The sequence below is a fragment of the Scedosporium apiospermum genome (assembly GCF_000732125.1).
Source record: "Scedosporium apiospermum strain IHEM 14462 chromosome Unknown SEQ_SAPIO_0132, whole genome shotgun sequence".
Classification (NCBI taxonomy): domain Eukaryota; kingdom Fungi; phylum Ascomycota; class Sordariomycetes; order Microascales; family Microascaceae; genus Scedosporium; species Scedosporium apiospermum.
In genome coordinates, this window is record NW_015971833.1 from 651,992 (window position 1) to 677,192 (window position 25,201).

Sequence of the window (25,201 nt, forward strand, 5' to 3'; positions counted from 1 at the left end):
CAGGCTGGGTTTTGGGGTGGTGGGATCTTCGAGGGGATCGTCGTCGGAGAGAAATAGAGGACGGGGTGGACATGCATGGGGCATGGATGGGGTTGTATTGTTTGGGAGAGGATTGTTTCTTTGGGGGATGAGGAGAAAGGTGTGGTTGGCGATGAAGGCTTGAGGAGGGAGGACGGGGTTATCATCACCGGTTCATATTTAGAGAGAGTGTGTGTATGTCATGTGTATGTCTGGTTATCTCGGGGCATGGGGGGAGCAGCTTGACAAGATTCGAGATATGTCGAGTGAGAGGGGAGAGAGTAGGGAAGAGCGTGGCGGAGACGTCAAGTTCAATCTTTGATATGCTTCATCTACCGAGGAGAGTAAACGAACATAGCGAACAGAAACTCGGTGATCGACGCCGTCTTTTTTCCCCATATTCTTTCTCTTCTTAGCTTGCTCAGCCAAGCAGTACGGGTATGGATTGTGTGCTCTTCTATCCGTTTAATGGAAACCCTCCCGGGATGCACAAGCATCATTCCTTCCGGGGACTTTTCTTTTTCTGACATCTTGGTCGTGTTTCGAGATATTTAACCCCCTCCAATACAAGTGAAGGACTTGAACTTTAATGCTCCCCTCCCGGGCTGTATCGAGGCCGAGGGCGATTACGTCTACTAAGGGAGGTTTTCTTGAACGTTTCACGATAGAACCCTCATATTCATTCCTCCAATGACTGCGTCGCCCATCCCATCGGCGGAGGCTCCTTATCTAACGAAGCATGCCCATCACCACGGGCTCAAGGTGTGCTGCACGTGGCGAGAAAGGGGTAAAGAAGCTCTGATGTATGTCCTTTACAAGAAGTAACGCCGGAGGTTTGGTAAGATAGGGGTTTCTTGTGGCGTTCCCTCCTTTCAACGGGAGTGGAACCGAGCTTGATCGTTGGCCCTGAGCTAATTTGCCCAAAAAAAAAAAAAAAAAAAAAAAAAAAAAAAAGAAAAAAAGAAAAAAAAGAAAAAAAAGAAAAAAAGAAAAAAAAGAAAAAAAGAAAAAAAATTCAGAGATACGAACGCGAGGTGGTAGTTTGGGAGAGCCAAGAAGGGGCCTTTGGATGCGACGGCGCTAACGAGCCTCGTTGGAACGGTGAGGTCGCCTTGGACGGGGTCTTGGAGAGTGAAGAGTCCGAGGACGAGTTCTGCATGACGGAGGTAAGATTAGAGTTTCTGGGCTCTATTAGTTAATTACTCAGTCCCTGAGCTAGACTTGTACCTCTGCAAGAGCAGACATGTACTTCGTATGGTAAGCTGTAAGCTGCATGAAACGTTCGACTATTGCTTCTCTTCTTCTCTTTGATAACGAGTTTGCGTCAATGTCATCGAGGGCAATATCGAGACAATTCAGAACTATCGAGATGGGTGCGGTCACGCGCGTACGTACGTGCGTGTTGGCTCGTCGTCCGGATATCGGCCATTTGCTGTCGTCTAGGGCCTGGATGCTGGATATCTCGGCAAATGAAAGAGTCCCATCGAGATCTGCACTTGAAGAAGCACGAGGTACGAAGTAAGTAAGCATCAATGATGCCTGCCCATATTCTTCCCCTTCCATCCTGCACAGAAAACCCAATTGAAGATACAAGTACTTAGTACTTTGTACTTCGTAATGCCCGGGAGCAAGGGCAGGAGCGAATCAGGTCTGGGGTCTGCGACAATTTGCGTGTGTCAGGAGCGTTTCGGGCATGTGCGACCCGGGGAAGGAGCGCCTGGGTGGGTGGGGACGGGGTTGTCTGCCCCACGCTATTTGCAGATATTGCCGATACCAGTAGTAAATATGTACAAGACAATCCGGCTTGCAGGTAGCCTCATTATGAGCATAATGGTACGCTGATTCAGCGGACTCGAGGTATCTCTCTAACAATCCTCCGAGGACCCTGCGTGCCTCATGTTTCTTTAAGCTTTTTTCACCTTTCCTCCTGGGATCTCGATTCAACCTCCACGCACCGCAACAGAAAAGATTCCGGCCTCGAGTCCGACTTACTTACGCACGCCCCCACCCCCTTCCCCTTGTCACCTTGTCGGGTAGCTTGTTTTGAGTTGCAGCTCGCTATTCAATTGATCCATCCCATCTCGCAACCTTATCCAACTTTAAATCTGCGGGCTTGTACACAGGTACAGAGCCCACGGTCTGCAGCAATATGCAAATACTTCGCATGCGGTCTTAGCAAGAGTCCAAGACTCCCTGTTGAGGCGTTTCCGTTGCCAGGCTCGTGTCTGATTGGCTCGGACCCCTGGCGCCAACTCGATCCGGTCGTGGAACAGAGATGCCGCTAAGTTCTCGTTTATAGTTTGACAGCTTCTGCGTCTGCTTCTAGCTCCCAAGATGGACATTGACAAACCTCCAACCAGAATAGCTAGCTCGACTAGAAGGCTTATCCCGTGCCCCTCGCCGGCCGAGGGAAAGGGACCGTTGCTCGAGACAGATGGAAGAGGACTCATCTTACCTTTTGCGTCCACCCAATAGACCTTTTCTCCGCCGTCCTCTGATTCGAGATTGATGTGATCAATGTGTATGTGTGTGTGCGTGAGTGCGTGTGTGCACCGACCCCTTTGTCGAGAAACGAAACAAACCACTCCTGGCGAATGCAATGCTGCAGTCCTGTCGTGTCGTGTCGCAGTCGACACAACATGCCTGCCATCTGAAGGTGAGAGGTGAGATCCGCTTAACCTTCTTTCTGCCCCCATCCATCATCCACCACCTTTCTCTAACTGGAATTCCCAGACACACCCCTCCCTCTCTTACAAGCTACCCCCTTGTCTCCTAAGATACTTTGCCTTGGCGATTGAGCCTCAATGTCGTACCGAGTACCTCAAACCCCCGTCCCCTGGCGGTTCCTGGCTCCCTCATCTCATGCATGCCTAGTACCAAGCTAGGCTCTACCACCTTGTCCCGGAAACCCCTTCTTCCCTGAGATCCTGAGATCCTGAGATCCCTCCGCGTTTGACGCTTGGGTGTCGCTAGCTGCTAGGCATGGAGCATTTCCGTTGGAACCGGCCACGGAATCATGACTTGCCGTGACAAGGCCAGCCAGTGGCTTCTTGTCTCTGCACTCTAATCCCCGCCCTCTAACAGAGACGTACCCCCTTGCTCTAGTATCCGACCGCTCGATTTGGCTTACCTCGTCCCGGTTTCTTGGCAATCCGGATCGCAGTCCCTTGTCCACAATTTCGTTTCTCATCCCGACCGGCCGTCCCCTCCGACACCCCCTCCCCCCTCCCTCTTACCTCTTACCTCCTACTCTGTAATAGCGCGCTTGTGTTTGATCGGTTTAAGTTTTCCCTTTTTCTTCTCCTACTCCCCCCATCTTCTTATTTTCTCGTAGCCCTTCGGATTCTCTTCCTTTTTTTCCCATCCACGTTTCTCTCTTTTTCTTCCCCACTCGTTGCTGTTTGTTCCATACCAAAAGCGCTGGTCTGCTTTCCCTGGGATCACGTCTTTTCGTACCTATTTCCCATCCACTTTCATTCTCTCATTCCTTTTCTTAGAGCACAGCAACCCTAGAGGTCTTGTCTTTAATTCTCCTTTCTTGTTAATCTTGATTTTCACGTTCTCTACAACCATCCCGAGTCAAATTCCAACGTCCCAGGTGGCTGGATTTGCATTCTTCGATTCGAAATACTTTCGCTCGACTAGACTCTCTCCTTTTCAAACACAACAGACAAGATGAAGGCTTCCGTCATTGCGTGCTTGGTCGCCGCGGCCTCTGCTTTTCCCGCGGGCAACATCATGAAGCGTCAGGCTAACCCCGAGGCCGCCGCTGGCTTGACCGATCTCGATATCCTCAACTTGTAAGTTGGTACAGACGCAACCCTGGAGGACCTTGAGGAGAGTGGGAACTGGAATAATAGGAAAGAACGAGAAGAGAGGCAAAAGAAGACTTGGATTTGGTTTACTAACAAAAGGCTTCTAGCGCGCTTACGCTCGAGTGGCTCGAGGCTACTTTCTACCAGCAGGGTATTGCGCAACTAGGCCCCGAAGCATTCCGCGCTATTGGCCTCAACGACCAGCAGATCCAAGCCCTCGTCGAGGTTGGCCAGACCGAGTTCTCTCACGCCTCCTTCCTCCAGGGCGCCATTGCCCAGGCTGGTGCCTCTCCCGTCCAGCCCTGCCAGTACAACTTCCCCTTCACCGATGCTGCCGGCATGATCCAGCTCGCCGCCATCCTCGAGAACGTCGGTGTCGGTGCCTACCTCGGTGCTGCTCAACTCGTCGCTGACGCCGGTATCCTCACCGCTGCCGGATCCATCCTCACTGTCGAGGCCCGCCACCAGACCCTCACCAGGACGATCCAGTCCCAGATCCCCGTTCCCCAGGCTTTCGACGCTCCCCTCACTCCCCGCATGGCTGCCTCGCTCGCGATTCCCTTCATCGCCTCGTGTCCCGAGGGCTCCAACCTCGCCATCCAGCCCTTCCCCACGCTCACCCAGGTTCAGCCCGCCGCCGGTGCTCCCGTCACCATCAACTCTCAGATGGTCTTCCAGGCCGACACCCTCGCCCAGTCCACGCACTGCGCTTTCCTCTCTGGCGGTCTCCAGCCCAACGGTGTTGCCTTTGCCGAGCTCGACGCCGCCGGTGCCTGTATCGTTCCCCAGAACCTCGGTGGCATCACTTACGTCGCCCTCGTCAACAACGCACCCCTCGACGGTACCGTTGCCGAGGAGAGCATCATGGCCGGTCCTGTCGCCATTGTCGTCTCTTAAGAGGTGGTCAGCCTACGGGGATGAATAATTTTGTGTTTTCTGTTTATTTTATTCTCTACACATTATTTCTTCATGAGGGAAAGCATTTTTTTTTGCGTTGGGGAAGGGGATTCCTTTTTTTTAGAGTGAGGAGCTCTAGGGGTGAATTGAATAAAAAGGGAAAAGAGGAGGAAGAGAGAAGATGGGCAGGGCCGAGGTGACTTGTTCTAATAACAACCAGGTTCTTGTTCTTCTCTTCTTTCCTCCCCTTTTTTATAATGTTCTTTTTATTTTTTATATTCTCCTCTCTAGTGTCTGAAGGTGAAATGAATACTTAGATCTAATACCAGCAGACACACCCATGCTGGGAGGGCCGGAGGGGAAATAAGGAGCTTGGAGGCAGTTGAGATTATGGGAGGAAGAATTGGATGGGAAATACCAATAGGACAGACGCAACTTTTTTTTCTTTTCTTTTCTTGTGGAAATTTATTTCGACAACTAATTTTTTTTCCGAGGTCTTGTTTTGCTTTTGTGATAATATTTGCGATTGTACGAAGTAGTTTTTTTTTTTTTTTTTTGGAAAAGAAAAAAAAAAAAATTACTCGGAGCATGAAGATTCATGGCTTTTCCTAGAGCTGCCATTTCGAGAGATCCTCGCGTAAGTGAGGATTCGGTGCTTTGGGGCTGTACCTTTTCTACCCCCCCATTGTCACGAAGAGTTCTAGATGTATATTTCTCAACATACTTGCTCATCAATCTACTCTCTCAAACTTGGTCCAGGCTACCGTGATCCATAAGAAGTAAAAAATATTACGAGGAGAGGTAAAAGGTCTAGCCTAACTCTGAATGTTCTTCGACTTAATAATAATAGAAAGGCAGATATGCTTGGACCAAGAACAAGATCCCCAACTTGATCAGCACGTCGTGATACGGAACAACGGTGATCGGGTAATGCGGCTCTTCCGCAGGTATCATCACGGTTGGGGGGCTCTTTTTTTTTGGCTTGTGTGTTTCGGGAGATGTGGGTTCCGCTTGGAAGAAGGTTTGGACTGGGGGTGGGATTGAAAGATAAGGCTGTATAAGTCGGACATTTTCTTTTATGCAATTCCTTGGATGGGCGACGATCCCCGCAGGAGATCCGGAAGGCTAGGACTATGCATTCCTATCCGACACGCAAGCCAAGCAAAAACTCGATAGCTTTCTCTTCAAGGAAGCCCGCTCACAGGGACCTTCCTCAAGAACCCCGAACGGGGGGAAACTAGCTCTGGCCTTCTAATCCTTATACAGGTCCAAATAGCTCGCCCGCAACCTCATCTGCAAATGCTCATCAGCAGTAACTACCCTCCTCTCCCCTTCCTCCCCTTCGCCATCGCCATCCCCTACTTCAACCTCCCTCCTCCTCCGTCTCACAACCTCACTCGGCACCCTTTCCAACCTTGCCGTGCCTACTGGATGACAGAAAAACGCAATAGAGTACCTATCCCCCTCAAACCCCTCACCCTCCGGAACACCCACTGGATTCTTTTCCTCTTTCGAAGAAGAATAGGGTAGAGCCACGCGGTGCATCGTGCTGCGTAGGAGCCCGTCGGTCCAGTAGGAAAGTAAGTCGCCGATGTTGACGAGAATCGGGGGTGACGGGTCGGAGAGTGTGCCGTGTGGTTGGACGGGTACAGGGAGCCAGGGGGAAGAGGAGTGGGGGAGGATTTGGAGACCTGCTTGTTTGGGGAGGCGGAAGAGGAGCTTTACGCAGTGTTAGTTTTCGAGATTGGGATGGTGGTATGGTGGTGGTGGTGGGGAATGGGTTTCTTGCGTACTGTGAGGCTTCCGTAGTCGGAGTGGGCTCCTGCGCGGATGGAGTCGTCGGCGGAGATGTCGAGGCCTTGGAGGGACGGGTAGTGCAGGAAGCGGAGGGTTGTGCCTGAGTGACCTTTTTCTCTGAGGTGGGCTGAGGCGAAGAAGTCGGGTGGGTTGACCTGCTTCTTGTTAGTGAAGCGTGTTGCATGAGATCTGTTCTTTCTCGAGAACTTCATACCTCAAGGCCTATGCCTAGGAGATATAGAATTCTTCTCGCGAGGGCGTCGCAGCTTTGGAAGAAGTTGTGGATTTCGTCTTCGTGTGGTGAGATTGTGTCTGGAAGGACTTGCTGTGCCTTGCCGTTTATGAACTCGCCAAAGTTGAATGCCCTAGAAGGAACCTATTAGATGATATACGTGAACTTCTCAAGATAGGGAGGGAATAGCTAATACTCTTTAAAGTCACCGGCCTAGCGTAGCGCTTCATCAGCCTCTAAACTCACTTAGATATATACCCCCCTGGAAGATGGGGGTTGGAAACACACACCTTTTGATTCTTCGGATCCAGCGTCTCGCTCCGAATCCCGCTCCATCCCCTATTATTCTTCAAAATCTTACACCTTTCCTTCTCCTCCGCAGACGTCTTGCCAAAGAGTTCCTTGGACTAGAAAAAAAATATGAGTTTCCAATCCTATGTATATATATTGAAAAGACCAGAAGACAAACTCACAAGTTGGAACGCCCTGTCCACAGCCTCCAAAGAAACATCCACCCCGGAGCTCCGAATATATATAAACCCGTGCTCGATAGCCGCCTCGCATAGCTCCTTTGCGATGTCTTGTTCGGACTTCCCCGGAGCTGAGAGGTCGATGACGGGGATGTGTGCTGTTTCTGTGGCTGCAGTCGTCATGGTTCCTTTCTCTGTATTCCGTTACGATGAATTGTCTTGAAGAAAGTAGACGAGATATAAACAAATCTCTCATCTCACGTATAGGAGTTGTTGCTGTTGTTGTTGATGTCCTGAGGGGTTTAGAGTTGGGATGGACGTCGTCAAGCTTATCTTATCAACATGCATAGCGGGGGAGGAGAAGCCAATCCCATCTGTCTCATGACCGATGGCCGAGGGGAACATCCGATCGAGACGGGCTCGGCCAACCCTGTTTCCTAATTGCTTGTTATACATTTCTTCTTCAAATTTGCTTTGTATTTTCAACATACTTTACTTGAAGGGCTTGTTTTCCGAGGTGGTGATTCAAACATTAGCAGAGCCCGTCTAAAGGCAGGAAAGAACATATCCCAAAGAACACACCACAAGACAGCAGACCTACTTTTGTCTGATCTTAAATCTTGTGAGCTGTTATGAAAGGCTTCCCAGGGTCATCTTAATCGCAAATGTAACATCTGCCCAATATAACAGCATTCAAGATATTCATTTCCTCACCAATCAACCATCACCACACTCGCTCTGCCTACCCTAAACTCTACCTCACCGCTCCTACGAATGATACCATCTTCACAACCCCCTATACTACCATTCATAGCCTACCACCTCCTCTGATATCTTATATCACTACCTCGCTTCCTCCCCATCAATCATTGCAAAGTCAACACAAGGGTGCTCGTGTCCTTCCTTGGCAGAAGAACCCAATCACAAGGACTCTCTGGCCCCTGCTCTTTTGAGATTCTGCCCGGATCCACCGAGCTTTCCCCCCTTTTCTTTGTCCTATTTTCTTTCCTTCATCCCAGAGATACACACTTGAGAGCTTAGCCTTTGACGCCGCGCTGTTTCCCTTTCTCTCTCCGTTTTCCGCTCGAAGTATGATATGTGGCAAATTTCATCGCTTCCTTGCCAAACCGGCATAATAAATATGTTAGGTATTTCATCTTCCACCGGTCCGCGACCTCGTGGTGTTTTCTTTTCCCACGGATCCTGGTCCTTGTTATTCCCGTCCGTGTCCCGCCGTATCCGCCGTATCCGCCGTACCGAACACGTCCCTTAAAAGGGGCGCGCCGCCAGATACTCACCGGCCCTCTGCCACACGAACTTGTCGGCAGCCGCAACCTCCTTGTCGAGCGTGCTCACTCCCGTGCATAGAGCATTGACAAAGCCATAGCACGTCCTCATGTCGTCTACAAAGTGAGTTGCAAAGGGAACATACGTCTCCGGGAACTCGGCAACTCTCTTTGCCCGGTGCTCGCGCGAGTCGTTGACATTGTCGTCATCCAGGAATGTCTTGACGGCGATGCCGAGCGCAATGTCAGGATCTGTTAGGAAGGGAAGGCTAGAAAGTTGAGTTAGCGCCTGGAATATGTAAGCGAGTGTGAAGAACGTAAAAAAGGACACACCTCTGCCCGATCTCGAGGAAGTCGTCGCGGTCCCTCTTCGACTGGCCGTTGATAAACATCGACGCCACAATCGCCTCGACGAGGTCTCGGTTCGCCTCTCTCACGGTCGCCGACAGCGAGCGGAATGCAAGCAGATTCTTGTTGAGCGGACCCGTGTAGCCATTCGTCTGATGGCGCAACTTCAACAATGTTGCGCATCGGCTGATAAGCAAGAGGCTCGTCTTGTCGTCCTCCGAGCCCTTAAGAGGGAGGCCGTGAAGCTCCTCGTGCTTATTCTTGCCGTTCAACAAATCATAGCGGATAAGCTCGAAAGCCATGAGAACGGCCTCTGCAAGCGACACCTTGTCCCCAAGCTGCTTCTCCGTTTCCCTGATGGCGAGGAGCGAGCTCGCCAGGGCAGTACCCCATCTTGTCCATGAATGGTCGTCATCTACATAGCCCCTTAGATGGAGGAACCGCCAGACGGCAACCGAAGCGATCGTCCGCTTGTTGTCTAGGCCCTTGATCAACCTTTCCTTGTTGAAGGTTTGCTTGACAAAGTCCTGGTTTGCAAGCGATAACACCTCGAACGTGATGAGCGACGACGACTGGGCCGGCGGGGGGAATTTTTCAATCTCCTCGGGCTTGGCGAACCACGTATTGACGACCTGGTCAGGTGGCGGCTGGATCGACCGAAAATTGGTCTTGTACAGAAACTTCTCGTCGTACCACGCCTTCATCGTGATCTCCTTATGTTGAAGGCCACGATGAAGCCTCGGGATGACGAGAGCTAACGCCTGTTCTCGGATTGGGACGAGTTGGCTGCTAACGAGCTTTCTGTATTCGGGAGACGAAACACCATCCAGGGTCGGTAGCACGACGATTTGACTGTGTGCTATCCAGCTGCAGAATCGTGCGCTGATGAGGCCCTTGTTGATGTAGTAGAAAAGTTCCGCCGGTAATTGGAGTCCGAGGTACTCGTGATTGTCTCCTGTGAGGTGCTCATAGTCGTTGACCTTGACCTCGCCGTTTTCCGCAATGTAGATGTAATGGTTCACAGCCAGCCTTGCCTTTTGGTACTTGTCGAGCCAATCCTTGTCCCTAGCTTGTAGGATGTCATTAAACGAAGCGCAGGCGTTAGCTACAACCTTATCGGACGTCCGCAGGATGTTTATGGCATCGGCGATAATGAAGGGCTGGCGCGTCGTAATCGTCGAGTCTTGCAGAGGAGGGAATGTCGAAAGGAAGGGGGTGCCAGACATAAGTAGTGCGTCAATGAACATGGCCTCCGTGACGTTTAGAGTCTTAATCAGCCCCTTCTTGGAGATCGCCGTGACTTCTTTCTTCTCCCAGTTTATAGACTTGATGATGCAGTCATGAATCGGGTAGAGCAGGAGTTCATTGGAACCCATGATGCCGCCAACTTGGTCGGAGTCGATCGTCTCGAAGTACGCAATCTAATCCAACATGTCATGTAAGCTTCAGTTTCCCTACGCGTAATCGGGAGATGCTGGAAAAAAAAAAGAAATAAAAGGGTGGGCTGTCATGCGAACCTGACCAGCAGCACTGAAAGGAGCCACGAGGAAGTGGTACTCCCTCTCATTCAAGAGCCTCATGAGCAGCGGGTAGAGAGACTGCACGCGGAAAGCTCCTACACACATCAACCTCTTGCGTTAGCGCAACTTCGCTAGCTCCGAACACACTCGCTGATAGAAAGTATACACCATACCCGCATTGCTACCGAAGGAGTTCACAGCATCCTCCGCCCTACCGGCAAAGTACTGGTCCCAAGCCTCATTCGTCTTGATGTTGGCTAGGCGGCCCCGCTTCACGGTCGTCTCAGCTTGGCCCACCATGCCCTGGCCATCGAAGATGAAAAAAGGGACGACGCCATTCTCCTTGAACTTGTCGAGGTCTCGGGTAAGGTGCGCTTCGATGCCGGTCAGGCCGCCGAGGGCGGGGAGGAGGGGCTCATGGAAGGGAGGGTTGTCAAGGAAGCGGTGAAGGTAATACGTCGCGCTGATAGCAATTGAGCAGCCACTTATGGTGTCAAGCCCGTGGGTCCTGCCGAATCGGATACGCTGTTAGCTTCAGGCAGGTTCGTAGAACGGGCAATGCCCGGATTCGACGAGGGGAGGGAGGGAGTTCGGTTCGGTCACACGAGACGTACGTCGCCTGGGTTGAGATCCAGGAGTCTTCAACGAGAGCTGCGGTGCCGTGTGTTAGTATGAAAAAACGCTATAGCGTAACGGCCCCAGCTCCAGTCGGTATGGCAGGGCCCTTGAGATGCGACGAAACGGCTTGCAACTTACTGGGCATGGTGCTCGAAGTCAGGCGGGTCGAGCTAGAGGGAGTGTCGATCTCGTAGTCTGGCGGACTTCAAAACCGACCGAAAGGAAGTGGGCAGACCTAAGGTTCTGTGTGGCAGCTTGAACCACTACACGACAATCGCCGAGCTTTAGGGGGATAATCTGTCTCGGTTGGGAGGGCTTTGGGTGGTGGGAGGTGGGGAGCAGTCAAGGAGGCTGAACTAATTTATTTAATGTTGTTTGCTCCTGCTGAGGCTGTTGCGAAAGTGGGCTTTGTGCCAGGTAAGGCAGGAGCTCCTTTTGAGATTGTATTGGTACTTATATTTATATTAAAAATTAACTGTGTATTGAGTATAAGTACTTTAGATCCGTGTGGTTTCAGAACCTACCCAATTAGGACAAGGTTTGCTTCTTTCCCCAAGCTTCATGCTTGCGGTTGTACCTTCCTCTCATCCCAGTAAATTATCTCGAGCCTTCTCAAAGATAATTGAGGGGCAAGGAAGAAAATGCATCACCTTTCCAATCTAGAGAGCCAGGCAAAGTCCGTCGCTTTCAATCCAGGACACTCAATTCGCAGCTTGCACCAGGAATATGGATCAAGATTTATAATTTTCTGGCCCATCAGATTGATCTCAGGTCCCAAACTTTATTATCTAGGTCCCGTGTAGGGCTGGCCAAGAAGAATCGAAGGATCCCCGAGATATCCAGTATCAATGCTAGTTGAAAGCTTCTGATTAACTATATATGTATGTGTTTTTGATTATTGTTGCGACAGCAATGACCTTCCATTCCAAAAGAAAGAAAAAAAAAAAAAAATAAAAAACGGTGCCGTTCGTGGTCAGCCATGCAGCTGCATGCTCGACACTGAGACAACAGGATGTTTGCCTAGTGGTGAATCTATAAACGCCTGGAATGTAACAATATCCTACTCCGTCCCGTAAACCGCGATTCATTCAAGATCGTTACCAGCCCTTGGCTCTGGGAGCGCTCTCCCCATTACCCCTCCATTCACCGCAGGGACGACCAATGTATTAACCCCACCATATCATTCACAATGGTCTGCCAGCCGAGTGCGGTTGACCTAGCGCATCGTTCCGTACCCGTATCTGCCACCGTTCTGTACGCGTTCGCTGAAGATGCCCGCAGCTCGTGAGGGAGGGGGAGCGCCGATGCGGCTTTGTTCTCGACGGTCGTAGTAGACGTAGAGTACGTAGAAGGCGTGAATTGTGCCGGGTATGAAACCGAGTATCGTTAGGCAGATGTTGATGAGGAGATCTATAGATTTCAATGTTAGTTATACGAAGTGAACCGTCGCGTCGTCACGGCGCAGCCATTGCTGGAACTTGCCTATTCCACATCCAGCGACGGCAAAGACACCAATTGGTGGGACTAGGATAGATTGTTAGTAGCGATTCGCAAAGAAGACGGATGACGGGTCTGATCGGTCTGAGGCATACAGAAGAGGGTGAGCAGAATGACGATGATAGCCGAGAGGACACCCATGTTGATAGCCTTGCTTGTATTTTTTGAGAATGTGTATGTAGGTAGTGAATTGGTTTTCAGATTCGGAGTGGCGTCGAGAGGGGACGAATATTCGAGCAGCTTGGTTTCTTAAATCTACAATTGTAGGAACAGGACAATTCAAGAGTCACAAGAGGAAAATCAAAAAGCGTGACAGAAGTGGGATGTCACTGAATATAAGCATCCCCGCCTCGAGGCAGATTCGCCTCTAATTCCTGACACTAGGACAACTGGAGCCTTCGAATTGGCGTCAACGCGACTTCAGAAACAGTCATCAGAATACAATGGAAGAAGGTGCGACAGTCAATTAGTGGCGTGGGCTTCGCCGTGCTCCCTTCCCCGGCTGCGGACTTGGCTGTGTGTATAATGACGATATGATCGAATGGTTGACGCTACGTCTTATGCGGACTCGTATATCGGCCTTCGCCATGACTGGATGACGTAGCCACCACGTGCATGACGATTGCATGTTCGACCAACAATGTTGGGGAGGCAGTGGCAATCAAGGCGAACCGAATTCAATTGCTTACACATAGCACCCATTACCTCTTTTTGTTGCTTCGAGTTCTGCAACTGGACTCGAAAAGAGCAAAGCGAGCCGGCTTGTGATCAAGCTTATCCGATTGGTGATTCGGGCAATCGAGTGGTGTGGGTGTGGTGATCTATTGAGGTGCAGCCACTTGCCTGCAAGTGTCCATCCTCAGACCATCCTGTGCTCTGCCATGAGGTATGAAGTAAACTAATGAGTTTAGTTGACAAGACTTGAATACGAACCTGGGGTAATGGCTGTCACATGGATTGGCATTGGCATTGGGAGATGGATTCTCATCTAGAGGAGCCTGCCTGCCGCTCACGTATCTTAGTCCTCGAACTATTGCCCGTGCCTATATATAAAAATCTGGATAAAGTTTGCCGCGAGCCTAACCGCAAGCCAAGCTGGAGGACCTCGGCGTCTACCCCACCGAAAATGCACGAATAGATTGATAGCGACTCGACGCCATACTTGGTGTCTTGGACCAGCTCCGAAAAGCAATGTGATCAGCAAGGGAGGATTGATGGCATGAGACGTGCGTGGTAAAGCGGAGAGGAGATTGGGCAATGTCTTAGATCCTCTCCACGGGTCCAGGCCTGATATTTAACCCCCCCATTCTCTTACCCTTGGGGCACACGCTCAGCTCTGGTTGGATGTCAATTACAACTCCCAATCCGCAGCTCGCGATCGCCTGCAGCTTGCTTGCACAGGGCGTCTCCGGGCTCCGGTCTCCGGTCCTGACACTGGCACATGTCTAGCATACCGTGACGGTTCCAAACAATAGATGAGGCTTTCAACCCTTGGAAAATGTCTTTCCAGGCCCTGGCAGTTAAAACTCGACAGGTAACACAACCCCTCGAGGATACTCTGAAAAGCCCCCACGACGAGCCGAAACGGTGGCGTCCCAAGGCATCAGGATCGCTCAACCTTGGCCCTTAACCTCGCCGGGCTGCTTGACGGGAGCTACGGATTTTGTGACGGAAAAGCTGTTGGTCCGCATGAAGGAATGAAGGAACGTTGATGCATGTAAAGTGATTCATGTTAGAGCTCGTGCAGGAGCTTTGGCCGCCCACTTGCGTTTGGCTGCAGTTCCCTGTTCGTGATCGTTCGCGGTTAAAAAGGCGCAGTCGATCCTCGTCTTTGAGTTTTGGCACCTCGGGAGAGGCATTGGTGGGATGTGGTCACTACGGTCACAAAGGCCAAGGAGCTTGGTGTTATTCATTGGGTGCTGTAGGTCCGAATTTTCCAATGAAAACGGAGGTGATTGAAGTGCATGTTCCAAGGTCTCCTGCGGGCTGCATATTGCGGATGATATCTGAAATACTGCCGGAGAAGCTGCGCAATGACTCCGTGGATGATCTGGGGGAGAAACATCGCTCGTCCCTCGTATCACTTCGAGGTCCAGGTCGTCTCTCTCTCTCCTGAGAACGATAGAGGGTGACTGGTTTGCAGGTATTACGACTCTGCTAAACACGCCGGGCCTGGCGCTGGCGCACCCTACGAAGCACAAGGTTCTGCGGGCAATGGAACAGGTTATTGGCAAGATCCCAAACGAGGGATCGTCGAGTGCTAGATTCGGGTCCAAAAATACATGTTATTATGGTGTATACCTGTGTATAATTAATCTTATAATTTAACCTTCGAGAAGCTTGGAGCTGGCACGGTTTCTTGGTGAAACGGAACAAATAGTTGAGCAGTCCATTCTCATACAATCCAGTGTTCTTCTCTTCATGCCGCGGGGGTCTGTGGCTGTCCAACCCCTGGTTCTCTGTCCTCGCATTGGACCATGATCTGAAGCCAATCCGGCTTGCCGAGGTGATTTTTCCAAGGATATGGAGCTGTCACCATCACCCAGGCAGGCCCAACAACGGAGAGCTTCTGCCCCTACTTGGTAGGTCGTTGTTCCCCTAGTTCCCCGAAGTAGTAGTCTCAATCACGAAGTACATACTTTGTACAAGTTTCTGGCCGAGTAAACCTGTACGGACAGACGAAGAAGTGTGATGAATGGAGGACAAGGGACTTAGTGTGCAACTGCACTGTATTATTGATGCATCCTGCATGGGGAGGGAGGTCTTCCGCACAAGCTCTGGGTGCCTACTTCGTCCTAGCATACGGAGTACTCTTACATGTCCGAAGTAGTAGGTCAAATCCCGACGGACTGGACCCTGGAATGCCGAACCTAGCCTGGCTGCCCTCCAATCGAGGTGCTGACAGCTAGGTAATGGCCGGGGTTTGGCAGTGGATGCGGCCTAAACCAATCGCTCGCTCGTTGGAAGAATCGATGAAGCTCAGGGGAGTAATATCCACAGTACGTAGGTAGGAAAGCTAGTTTAAGTTTCTATAGCATTAGGGGTGCTCTCAGGAGACTCTACTTCGTACATTAAGAATTCTGGGCAGATGATCCGATGAAATACGCGTAGGTCACTCTGGTAGGCCTCCAAGGGTACCTGTAGACCGGAGTAATCAAATCTTCATCCAGGCCCCAGACACAAGGCTTATTTGTGTGTGTGCTTTTGAGGCGCTACCTACTTCGTAGTTTCAATCGTTGGTGAGGACTTTGGGGAGCTTCAGTAGAAGCTCTCGGGATCCATCATGGATAGAGAATATCATTCACGAATCGAAGCTGTCAAAACTTAAAGTGGCGGCTTCAGGGGAGAACTGCCCCGACACCCTGCTAGGCGATATCCGCAAATGGTCAACGTCCCAATTGTTGCCTTGGAGACTCGTACATGCTTCGTCGAGCCACTTCGCACGAGTACGCTCAAAAGGAGACTCGAGTCTCTAGTGTATGCACGAAGTATGTACATACGCTGGGGCGAAATAATCCTGCCACTTGATTTCAACGTTTTTCAGTGTACCTCAACTGGTTGCAAATGGTACATCTGATGCAATGATCAATCCATGAAGGTCTCGAGGTGGGTCTACTTGCTGGTCCCTGTCCACCAGTCAGGACGGACTAACTTAGCCCAACTCAGGCGGTTTCAATTCCCACGCAGGCGGTCACGGCAACTCGATTTAGTTGATGTAGTGGCCCGAGTCGAGAACCGCGTCTCGAACTACGTGAGTCCAAGTTTGCACAACGGGCTGGACTGCAGCACTATAGGCTTTACTAGGCGTCGACCGTCTCGAACATCTCGTGGCCATGGGCAAGCACAATTCTGGCCCCTCGTGAGGGTGGAGTCGTTCCATTAGTCATAACGAGCAGTCTCTTGCTCAAACTCGATGGTTAGATTGGATATCGTCGATGGCTCCTTCGAGTCTGGTCGCAATAGCCAGGTCCAACTTCTTTTTTGGGGGGCTTGTCGAAGAGCTAGCTCCGCTTCCCCGGCATGTACAAAGTACTGTCAATATTGAAGTAATAGTGTGTTCTTCTTTGATGTTGAGTCTTCCTTCCGCTCATTCCCCAGCAGCTTGCAGTGTACCTGTATTGCAGAAAGCATGGACAACTGTAGAAGGTACACCCCCACAGCTCCTAAAAGTAGAGAGACCAGGCACGATCCTCAATGGGTACATGTCTCATATTTGTAGAGTACAAGATACAACGCTTCCATGCCATATTTCCTTTCCACCATGCTTTCCTTATTGCCAATTACCATCAAATTGGTCCACATCACACTGGACCCCTTCTCAACCCAAACCATCACCAACAGCCTTGTTGCCAATATCCTCAAGGTGAAGGGTGAGAACATCCCATTTGCATTTTTGAGGCTTCTGGTGTATTGTTATCCTCTCGACCTGTGTTTTTAAACTCAATTCCCCTCTTGTCACGCTTTGTTGGCCAGTCATTATCTTCAGGAGTCTGGTGTGGTTTTATCGTCTTCTCTCTCTCTTTTTTTTCTTCCCTTTTTTCTTTTTACCCCCTCTGAAATCGCCCCACACGCAGTTGCCTCCAGGCCTGTACCGTGTCCCCAATCCCGGTCTCGTTCGAGCATTGAACTTTTTCGGCTCCCTTTTCAATCCCAGCCTTGAAAGCTCCTTGACACCACTCCATTTTCGACCTTCCCACCGCCCAAACTCGCGTCTCAACCCTTCAAGTTCCTCGACCTCGTCTGGGACCACTCTCCATCTGGGACATCTTCCTATCCTGTCACTCCCTGTCAAACCTCAAGCCGAAGATAGGATCTGAAAATTCTCCCTTGGGTCTGGTCTTCGCCTGGATCTTGATACATCTACTTCCCTCGTACCTCCAAGCCTCCCACCCGTCGTATTTTCCTTTTACGCAATCCTTACATTGCCTAAACCTCCGCTTCGAATTTCGATCCTTTCGAAAATCCGATCACCCGATTATCTCTCGCGAGCCCCGTAGCCGGTCTCCCAACCAGAACCACGGCGGCTTTTGCGAAGTCGGAGAGATCTTCTTCATCGGAACCCCTTTAAACAACTATAGGAAGCATACATTTTCATCTTGACGCGGTGTGGTGACCCAGCTGTACATACAATCATGTCGAACCAACCAGCTCCTCAGCTCAACATCGACCGTTACGTCGTGATCCATGTGGCTACCACTTGCGATGAGCATGGTGTCTACGTGACAAAAGACTCGGCCGAGGTCATTGAGCTCGGATGGATCCTTCTTGATGCCAAGTCACTCGAAGAGGTGCGTACAGTCCTTCCTGAAAACCCTCCCTTCTCTCAATTCGTCTGCATAGGTAGTTCTTGTCCCGCTAACCGGAATCTCTTCTACTCTTTAGGTTGCCCGTGACAGTGTTCTTGTTAAGCCCATCAACACCCCGATTACTCCCCTTTGCAGTAAGTTGATGGTGATCCCCTTTTCGAGCTATGACGAGAGGCCGAGCTTTCCAGCACCATCCCAACCGACCTCCGGAGAAGCCTGTGCTAGAGCTACTCAAATGGATATAAGCTCTAGGACCGTCGGAGGCGTTTTCTAGCCACATCATTCACACAATTGAACCTGGGCTGACGTATCTGGGATTTGACAGCGAGCCTAACAACCCTGACCTGGGAACATGTACGAAATGCCGGAACGTTCAGGGATGCGATTAACCGCTTCGATGCGTTTGCCAACGAACACCTTACGTCCCAGAACCTCGACTTTGTTTTCGTCACCCTCGACTCTTGGGATCTTCGCGTTCAGCTTCCCCGCGAGGCCAGAGACAAGGCCGTTGTTCTGCCTCCCTATCTCCAGCACTCCCGTACTTTTGACCTCCGAACCGAATATCAGCGATGGCAACAGCACCACCCCGAGTCTCTTCCCTTTGGGCCCTCGATGCTTAGCAACATCTGTGCCGCCCTCGAGGTTGAGCCCGTCCAGTCGAGCGCTCCGATCAAGCATAACCTGCCTTTTCACTTGCAGGCGCTCGCCCCAGCTTCCCCGCGTCGAGCAATGGAGGAGGCAATCACCCTTGCCCGTGTTCTCCGTGGCTTGATTCGCAAGTCACAGCCTCCTCATGAACACCCTGATGTGCTCACTCGCCCCATGGATGCTAGAGCCGACGTGAGGGCCTTCCTTTCCGAGCGCAGCAAGGTGCTGCACATGTCCGGCCTCCCCCATGACACCACTCAATCGGAGTTGGAGAGCTGGTTCACCCAGTTCGGTGGACGACCCATTGCCTTTTGGACTTTGCGTACTCCAGAGCAGCACAAGCCAACTGGAACCGGCTTCGCCGTCTTTTCGTCTCACGAAGAGGTACGATCATTTCCAGTTCGTCACTACATCTCTTGCACCTCTGCCCATTTTTACCCTCTATTTCCCTTCCCCTCCCCTCCCTCTTTGAGATTGCTACGCCTCCCTCGCCTTGTCTTGTCCTCTTTTTTTTTACTTCTTTTGCTGACCGAACGCCAATTGAATAGGCTGCCGAGAGCTTGTGTATGAACGGTCGGGCGCTCAACGAGAAGGCTATTGAGGTCTCCCCCTCGTCTAGCCGTGTTCTGGACCGTGCCGCCGAAATTCTCACCCCGTTCCCTCCCAGCAAGAACCGACCCCGACCCGGCGACTGGACCTGCCCGTCTTGCGGCTTCTCCAACTTCCAGCGTCGTACCGCCTGCTTCCGATGCTCTTTCCCCGCCGGTCCTTCCGGTGATGTCGGCTACGGATACGGCTATGGCCCGCCGGCCATGATGCCTCCCCCGCAGCACATGGGACACCACGGTCCCATGGGCCATGGCCACGGTGGTGGTCGTATGGGAGGCAGCGGTGTCGTTCCCTTCCGTGCTGGTGACTGGAAGTGCGGCAACGAGGTCTGCGGTTACCATAACTTTGCCAAGAATGTGTGTTGTCTCCGTTGCGGTGCCAGCCGAGCTGGAGCTGCCGTGGTCGCCGACTCTGGCTACCCCTCGCCCATGGATGGTGGTTCGAACTATCCCATGAGCCAGGCGTCGATGGGTAATGCTCCCGGCCATGGCCCCTTCGCTTCTCCCGCCGCCAGCTATGCCTCCGGCGGTAACTACGGCGGTCAGCACTTTGGCGGGCCCCCTAGCACCTATGCCCTTCCTTCTGGCATTGGAGGAGGCGCTGCTCCCTACCCGTCGTTGAATACTCACTTCGGCCCCAGCCCCGGCTCCCACTCTGCCGGCCCTTTCGATAGCCGTGCCGCTGAGGCTGCTTTCCAGTCTGCCTCTAACGGCCCCGCCTCTGCTGGCCCATCCAATAATTTCTATAACCAGGGCGAGAACGACCCTTTCTCCTTCCTCTCTAGCGGTATGGGTGGCCTCTCTGTGAGCAACGAGTCCCGCCAGAACGGTGGTGCCGCCCCCAGCAAGTCTCCCGCCTAAGAGTGTGGCCCCTCCCGGCATGATCGGAATCATAGCCTCTGTTGCTTCCAATATCTTGGCTATCTCTCTTGATAGTCAGTTACCCATTTCGAGGAACACCTGCGGCCGAATCATGTTTCCCCTTTCCATATATGGAAGGAGGCGTATTTATTCATTGTCATTTCCTTCAACTTTGCCCCTCTCACTACTCTCGACTCGGCTCAGAATGAATTTGGAACGAGGAGCATTAGAGCATTTGGAGCCTGGTTGATCAAGTACATTCTTTCATGGCCTCGTCTGCTACTTCTTTCCTACTCGCAAGGAAAGAAGATTCAGTGACAAGGTCATGTTGTTTCTAATCCCATTGTTGCCTGTTCTATTTCCCCGTGTTGTTTTTTCTCTTCCCTTTTTCCTTGTCTCTTTTTCGTATCCCCTTGTTGTTTGATTTTGTCTGTTTTCTCTTCTTTGAGGCGGAGGGACGTCAGGGGGTTTCTTGACATTTTGTTTGGCAAGCACCCGTGCTATTTGGAACAATGACTGTGTGGAACTGGCTGGAAAGATAAAAAAATCATACAAGGAAATAACACCAAAATCAGGGGAAGGGTACAAAAGCAAAGCATAAAACATGGTTCACGAATACCTGGAAACCAACGGCGGAGCTCCGGAGTTGCTTGTTGCTTTAGCCATTGGTGGCTACGGTCTCGTTCAGGAAACAAAGGGGGAGGGAAGGGCAGGAAAGTCAGGTTTAAGGAAGGGAAAAGGAGGATTACAGGAGGGACAGGGGGGTTCAAAGGTGTTTTCGAACTTCTTTTTTTTCTCTTTTTCTGTTTCTGTTTCTTTTTCTTTGCCTGCTAGAAAAATGTCATCTGGTCTTCTTCCCTTTTGACAAACAGGTTTTTTTTTGCGCGGTTTCTTTCTTTAGCTTCGAAGGCATCAGTATGGTTGTTTTTGCGTTTTTTACTCCAAGGCAAAGGGCGGTGGGTGCAGGTGCATAGCGAACAAAAGGGTTGTATGTGTGTGTGCTTGCTTGTGTGTAAAGGATCTGGTATATTGCAGCCTCTTTTTGTGTTTGTTTCTTCGGATCTGTCGCTGTCGCTGGCTGGATAAGTTTTGTCGGCAAGGATGGATGGATATCTCTGTTTCTTTTCCCTTTCTTTTTACTATTTTCCTTCCCTTATCTACGGTTTGCTCTCCGTTTCCGTAGACTTAGCTACCTTTTCCCCTCTTGTTTTCTTAACACAGATTTGATTCTATTCTTCTTCTTAAACTATAATCTGGTCTCTTCTTCTTTCCTTTCGAACGCCTCCTCGACTCTTTGCTCTCTAACTCGGAAGTTATAGTATTTGATGGCTTGAAGATGTAGCCTCTTGTCAGATAATCAAGCTTTGCGCCCATGTTGGGTTGTCTCTCTTTCGCATTTCCGAGACTTGACATAGCGGTCTTTTGAATGGGCAGGGCTGTCGCGGTCGTTCCTCGTCTCGATGTATCTTGTTTTTGTCCCAGGGTGTCAACTTGGTTCAAGGCAGCTGGAGTGTCTCGTGCGTTTCGTTTGGCGTCTGGGGCCAGCCTGGAACATGAACGGTTGACGAGGTTTGGCTTGGATAGGCTGGCGCTTCCGAGTGAGTAACGTCTATGAAATCCTCTCGATACATCGAGTAGTTAATAAAAGAATGGACACCTTGTCCTCAGTCTACTGCAATTCTTTACATGGGGTATGGCGTTCTGTAAACCGTACGCCTCAAATCTCGAGTCTCGCATGTACTTTGGTGGATACTATATATACTTACCTTCGTAAAACAGTTCTCGGGGCTCGGGCTTCGCGGGAGGTTAGGGTGACCCATAGTGAAGGAAAACTGCACAAGATAGAAGGGGTTATGAGATGAATCCGTTTGTCCAAGGCAATAAGAATACATTCAGAACATCTTGGATAGTACAACCCACCGAAGCTACGCCTTAAGACATAGTTCTCAAGAGCTTGTCGGACCAAAGGCATGGATACACCCCCCAACTCTCCAAGGGAAAGTGTTTTCAAGTGACTTCTTTTTTTGTATTAACTGGTCTCCATGATACCCGGTGCAACTCAAGCCAGACTCAGCTTTGGGTATTGACGGAAGACGGGGAAAGAACAACAAAAAAAACCCTGCATACCCCCACAAGGCCAATATTGACGCCAGAACTTCCTAGAACTTCCTAGTATTTACCGTAGCACGTATCAAAACCTTTTTTCACCGCCTCCTATACGATCAATCTCATCCACACATCGTAATACAGCGCTTGAAATCAAGGTCCTCCATTTATTTTGTCGACCCACTCCTACCCTTGCGTCGAAACTAAAACTATACCCGCCGCCGTTCCGCATCCTTGTTGTACACTAGTTTCGGTCTCTAGGACTGGAGTTCTTCCATGGGCAGATCTTTGTCATGGACATGGATGATGGAGTCGGCCACCTTCCAGATCTGGAGGAGGTTGTCCTCGGCCGCACTGCAGACGAGCCAGGGATCGTTAGGGTTCCAGGTGAAATCGGCCAAGTGGTTGGTATGACCTCCGTGCATAAACAAACTGTAGAGGGGGGATGTTAGTGTCTGAAGCAAAAAAAAAAAAAAAAAAAAAAAAAAAAAAAAGGAGAGAAAAAGGCAACATACAGCTCCGGGGGGCCATCCTCTTGGTCGTCGGGCAACTGCTCATCACCAATCTTAGTTAGATCCCAGAAGATTATTCGGCGATCATAACTGCCGGAGCCAAGCACGCCGGGCTCGGTGGGGTGCCAGGACAGAGAAGTGACAGCGTCATTATGTCCCTCCAAGGTATGGACCTTCTCCTTGATATTTCTGAGGTCCCAGATACCAATGGTCTTGTCTCCCGAGGCCGTGGCGACGAGGTACTCGCTGGTGGGACAGAATCCGAGAGCGTTGATGGCATCGGTGTGGCCACCCTTTGCAATCAAGGATGCCTTGTCCGTCTCGGCACGGCGGACGTCGATTATTTGAAGAGTCAGGTCATCGGAGACAGTGCCGATAAAGTTCTTGTTGAACGGATGGTACTGGACGTCGTTGACAACATGACTGTGATGCGTATACTTTCGTGTGGGCTTCAAGATGTGGTTGTTTGCCTGCACAGTTTGTAGATCCCTAAAAATAGCGTTGCCATGGTTAGTGCTTTGCCATGAGAGACAAATGCTCGAATTTGTGTGAAAAGATGATGCTCTCCTCCTCACAAACAAAGGCAACTTACCACAGACAAACAGTCTCATCCTCACTTCCAGATGCAAGCTTTCCCGCCTCATGGGGGTTCCAGCTTAGGCCAAATCCCTCCTTCTTGTGTCCATGGAGCTCAATTTGAGGGTTGACCTTTCCCTGAGGCTGGCTGGAATGCTTAGTACGGTCAAAGATGAGAATCTTTCCATCGATGCACATAGTCGCAAGGATGTCGGGATTCTGGGGTTGGTATCGGGCCTTGTTGACCTCGCCGGGGTGATCGATCTTCTGCGTAATGTTGAACTTGATCTTGGCGACCTCGCCGGCCTTGCCGTAGCCACCAACCTCACCCCTGTCCTCGTCGAAATCCTCGGCGTTGGGCTCGGCGGCCTTTGGGATTTCTACCTCGGCGATTTGGACGTAGTTGGGCTTGTCGTCTGAGGTGTGAGTGCCGATGAGGAGGCGGTGGATACGGACATTCTTGTCCTGGGGCTCCTTTACGTCGGGGAACCATTGGGTGGTGAGCGTAGGCCACTCCAGGGCAGTGCTGCGAGGGGCGGGATTAGCGCGTCTACACTCATCCGGCAAGAGAGCTTGGAAGAACAAACCTTAGGATCATGTCATAGAGGAAGGGGGTATTCTTCTTCCAGGTCTTATACTCTAATGGTGAGGCAATGTCAGTAAGTTCGCCTTTGCCGCTGAGGATATGAGTGCATCTACGAGGAAATTTCGAAGCCCGTACCCTCATTGATGAGTCTGTTCTCCTCATTTTCATTCTCATCCTCATCGTACATCGGAACATCTACTCGTTCAAACAGATTAGCCTCATCCTGTCATCAATGAAATAATCACATATGAGAAGACAGAAAACAAAACAAATATACGAGAGTTAGCTCCATGAGTGGGCCCCAGTCCATGAAAACCACAGCCAGAAGCTCATCGGCTCTGAGAAAACCATCTAAATGCCAGTCAAAGACTTACCTTCCACAGGTTCTGGAGCCATCGTGTATAACTAGTTGGTAATTCCTTGGGATTTGTTCGTCTTCGCTCAACAGGTTTGGTGTTTGTATGATGGAGACAATCGCCTCGGTCTCCTGTGATGAATGTGGAGGGGGGAAGGTTACAAGCTCGAACAGGATGCTGAAGATTGAACAAACACACCAAGCGAAGTCGCGGTCTTCGCCTTGCGACGCGTTAAGTGGGATGTACAAAGGTACAATTCAATTGTACCAGCCACAAAAGCTTAGTCAGGCCCCTTCTGTCAAGCACAATTTGTACAGACAATGCCAGCCTTGTTCAAAGAGTGGGGGTGGAAGGAGCTTCTGGTGTCCAAGTCTGGCTGGGGTGATTCTAAAGAGAGGGGCGAGCCCTGGGTACAGGCCTGGACCTTCATACAGTGTGATAAATGTCATGCATGTAAGTATTGAAGCTGCTGTTTTGGCTGTTTGACCACAGTGTCAAATTTTGACACTTTTACTCATTACTCACTCGCCGTGCCCAGCCATAGCCTCACCAAGCAGGCAGACACACCCCACAAGCCCAGCCATTCATCATTGATGGATCCGCCACTCCCCCTCCAGAACCTCAGTGTTCCATTTCCTGCTTTCCTCTGCCTTGCCCAGCCCACATTTGCATCTCATATTGCCCCACGCTCCCACTGCTAAGCTGTGCTGCTGTTCCTCGTCTCTTGACAACAGCTAAGTGTTCACCCTCAACTCTCCTTCAGCAATTGCCCCGTCAAGTCACACCACTGGTCTTCTGGACAATCCATCTTCCTTGTCTATATTGGTCTCTTCTGCTGCCCTCTGTCATATTTTAGACTTGTTTCTACATCTTCTTAGCTTTCCCTAGCTTGACTGCAGTGTATGCGACTCCTACGATTAGCATCAACTGTCAAAACACTTCTGCGAGTTTTCTTTAGCTTGAGCGCAGCTTCTGTACCCTAGATGGGAATATTGCATTAGAGGTCAAAAGCTCTTTTGTCTGATCTATCAACTCAATTTTTTTTCTCTTCTCTTTCTTCCTCGACTTCCTACTTCCTCCCTCCCACCAGGGTGGTTTCAGTCTGTCCACCTCCCGACCTCTGTTTCCCACTGCGGTTGTATAG

The 25,201-nt window shown here is 50.7% G+C and overlaps 6 protein-coding genes across 6 annotated transcripts; 2 read left to right on the top strand and 4 right to left on the bottom strand.

The window, feature by feature from the left end:
* Nucleotides 1-3,693: 3,693 nt before the first annotated feature.
* Nucleotides 3,694-4,730, top strand: SAPIO_CDS8923 (Twin-arginine translocation pathway signal; the record flags this gene model as incomplete). The annotated part of the gene is made up of 2 exons (XM_016790447.1): nucleotides 3,694-3,818; nucleotides 3,941-4,730. 2 exons carry the CDS (start codon nucleotides 3,694-3,696, stop codon nucleotides 4,728-4,730), a joined length of 915 nt encoding a protein of 304 aa, XP_016639750.1.
* Nucleotides 4,731-5,981: 1,251 nt separating this feature from the next.
* SAPIO_CDS8924 (uncharacterized protein) lies at nucleotides 5,982-7,412 on the bottom strand (the record flags this gene model as incomplete). Its single annotated transcript, XM_016790448.1, has 5 exons — nucleotides 5,982-6,449; nucleotides 6,524-6,682; nucleotides 6,742-6,903; nucleotides 7,050-7,166; nucleotides 7,233-7,412. 5 exons carry the CDS (start codon nucleotides 7,410-7,412, stop codon nucleotides 5,982-5,984), a joined length of 1,086 nt encoding a protein of 361 aa, XP_016639751.1.
* Nucleotides 7,413-8,498: 1,086 nt separating this feature from the next.
* Nucleotides 8,499-11,146, bottom strand: SAPIO_CDS8925 (XPG domain-containing protein; the record flags this gene model as incomplete). Its single annotated transcript, XM_016790449.1, has 6 exons — nucleotides 8,499-8,784; nucleotides 8,849-10,284; nucleotides 10,381-10,478; nucleotides 10,557-10,891; nucleotides 10,998-11,034; nucleotides 11,140-11,146. The coding sequence occupies 6 exons, from the start codon at nucleotides 11,144-11,146 to the stop codon at nucleotides 8,499-8,501; spliced, it is 2,199 nt and encodes a 732-aa protein (XP_016639752.1).
* A 1,071-nt stretch (nucleotides 11,147-12,217) lies between these two features.
* Nucleotides 12,218-12,639, bottom strand: SAPIO_CDS8926 (uncharacterized protein; the record flags this gene model as incomplete). Its single annotated transcript, XM_016790450.1, has 3 exons — nucleotides 12,218-12,411; nucleotides 12,514-12,525; nucleotides 12,594-12,639. The coding sequence occupies 3 exons, from the start codon at nucleotides 12,637-12,639 to the stop codon at nucleotides 12,218-12,220; spliced, it is 252 nt and encodes an 83-aa protein (XP_016639753.1).
* A 4,991-nt stretch (nucleotides 12,640-17,630) lies between these two features.
* Nucleotides 17,631-19,921, top strand: SAPIO_CDS8927 (Uncharacterized protein; the record flags this gene model as incomplete). Its single annotated transcript, XM_016790451.1, has 4 exons — nucleotides 17,631-17,786; nucleotides 17,881-17,938; nucleotides 18,130-18,836; nucleotides 19,001-19,921. The coding sequence occupies 4 exons, from the start codon at nucleotides 17,631-17,633 to the stop codon at nucleotides 19,919-19,921; spliced, it is 1,842 nt and encodes a 613-aa protein (XP_016639754.1).
* Nucleotides 19,922-22,284: 2,363 nt separating this feature from the next.
* SAPIO_CDS8928 (uncharacterized protein) lies at nucleotides 22,285-24,097 on the bottom strand (the record flags this gene model as incomplete). The annotated part of the gene is made up of 6 exons (XM_016790452.1): nucleotides 22,285-22,459; nucleotides 22,543-23,028; nucleotides 23,132-23,641; nucleotides 23,703-23,754; nucleotides 23,837-23,896; nucleotides 24,076-24,097. 6 exons carry the CDS (start codon nucleotides 24,095-24,097, stop codon nucleotides 22,285-22,287), a joined length of 1,305 nt encoding a protein of 434 aa, XP_016639755.1.
* Nucleotides 24,098-25,201: the final 1,104 nt, after the last annotated feature.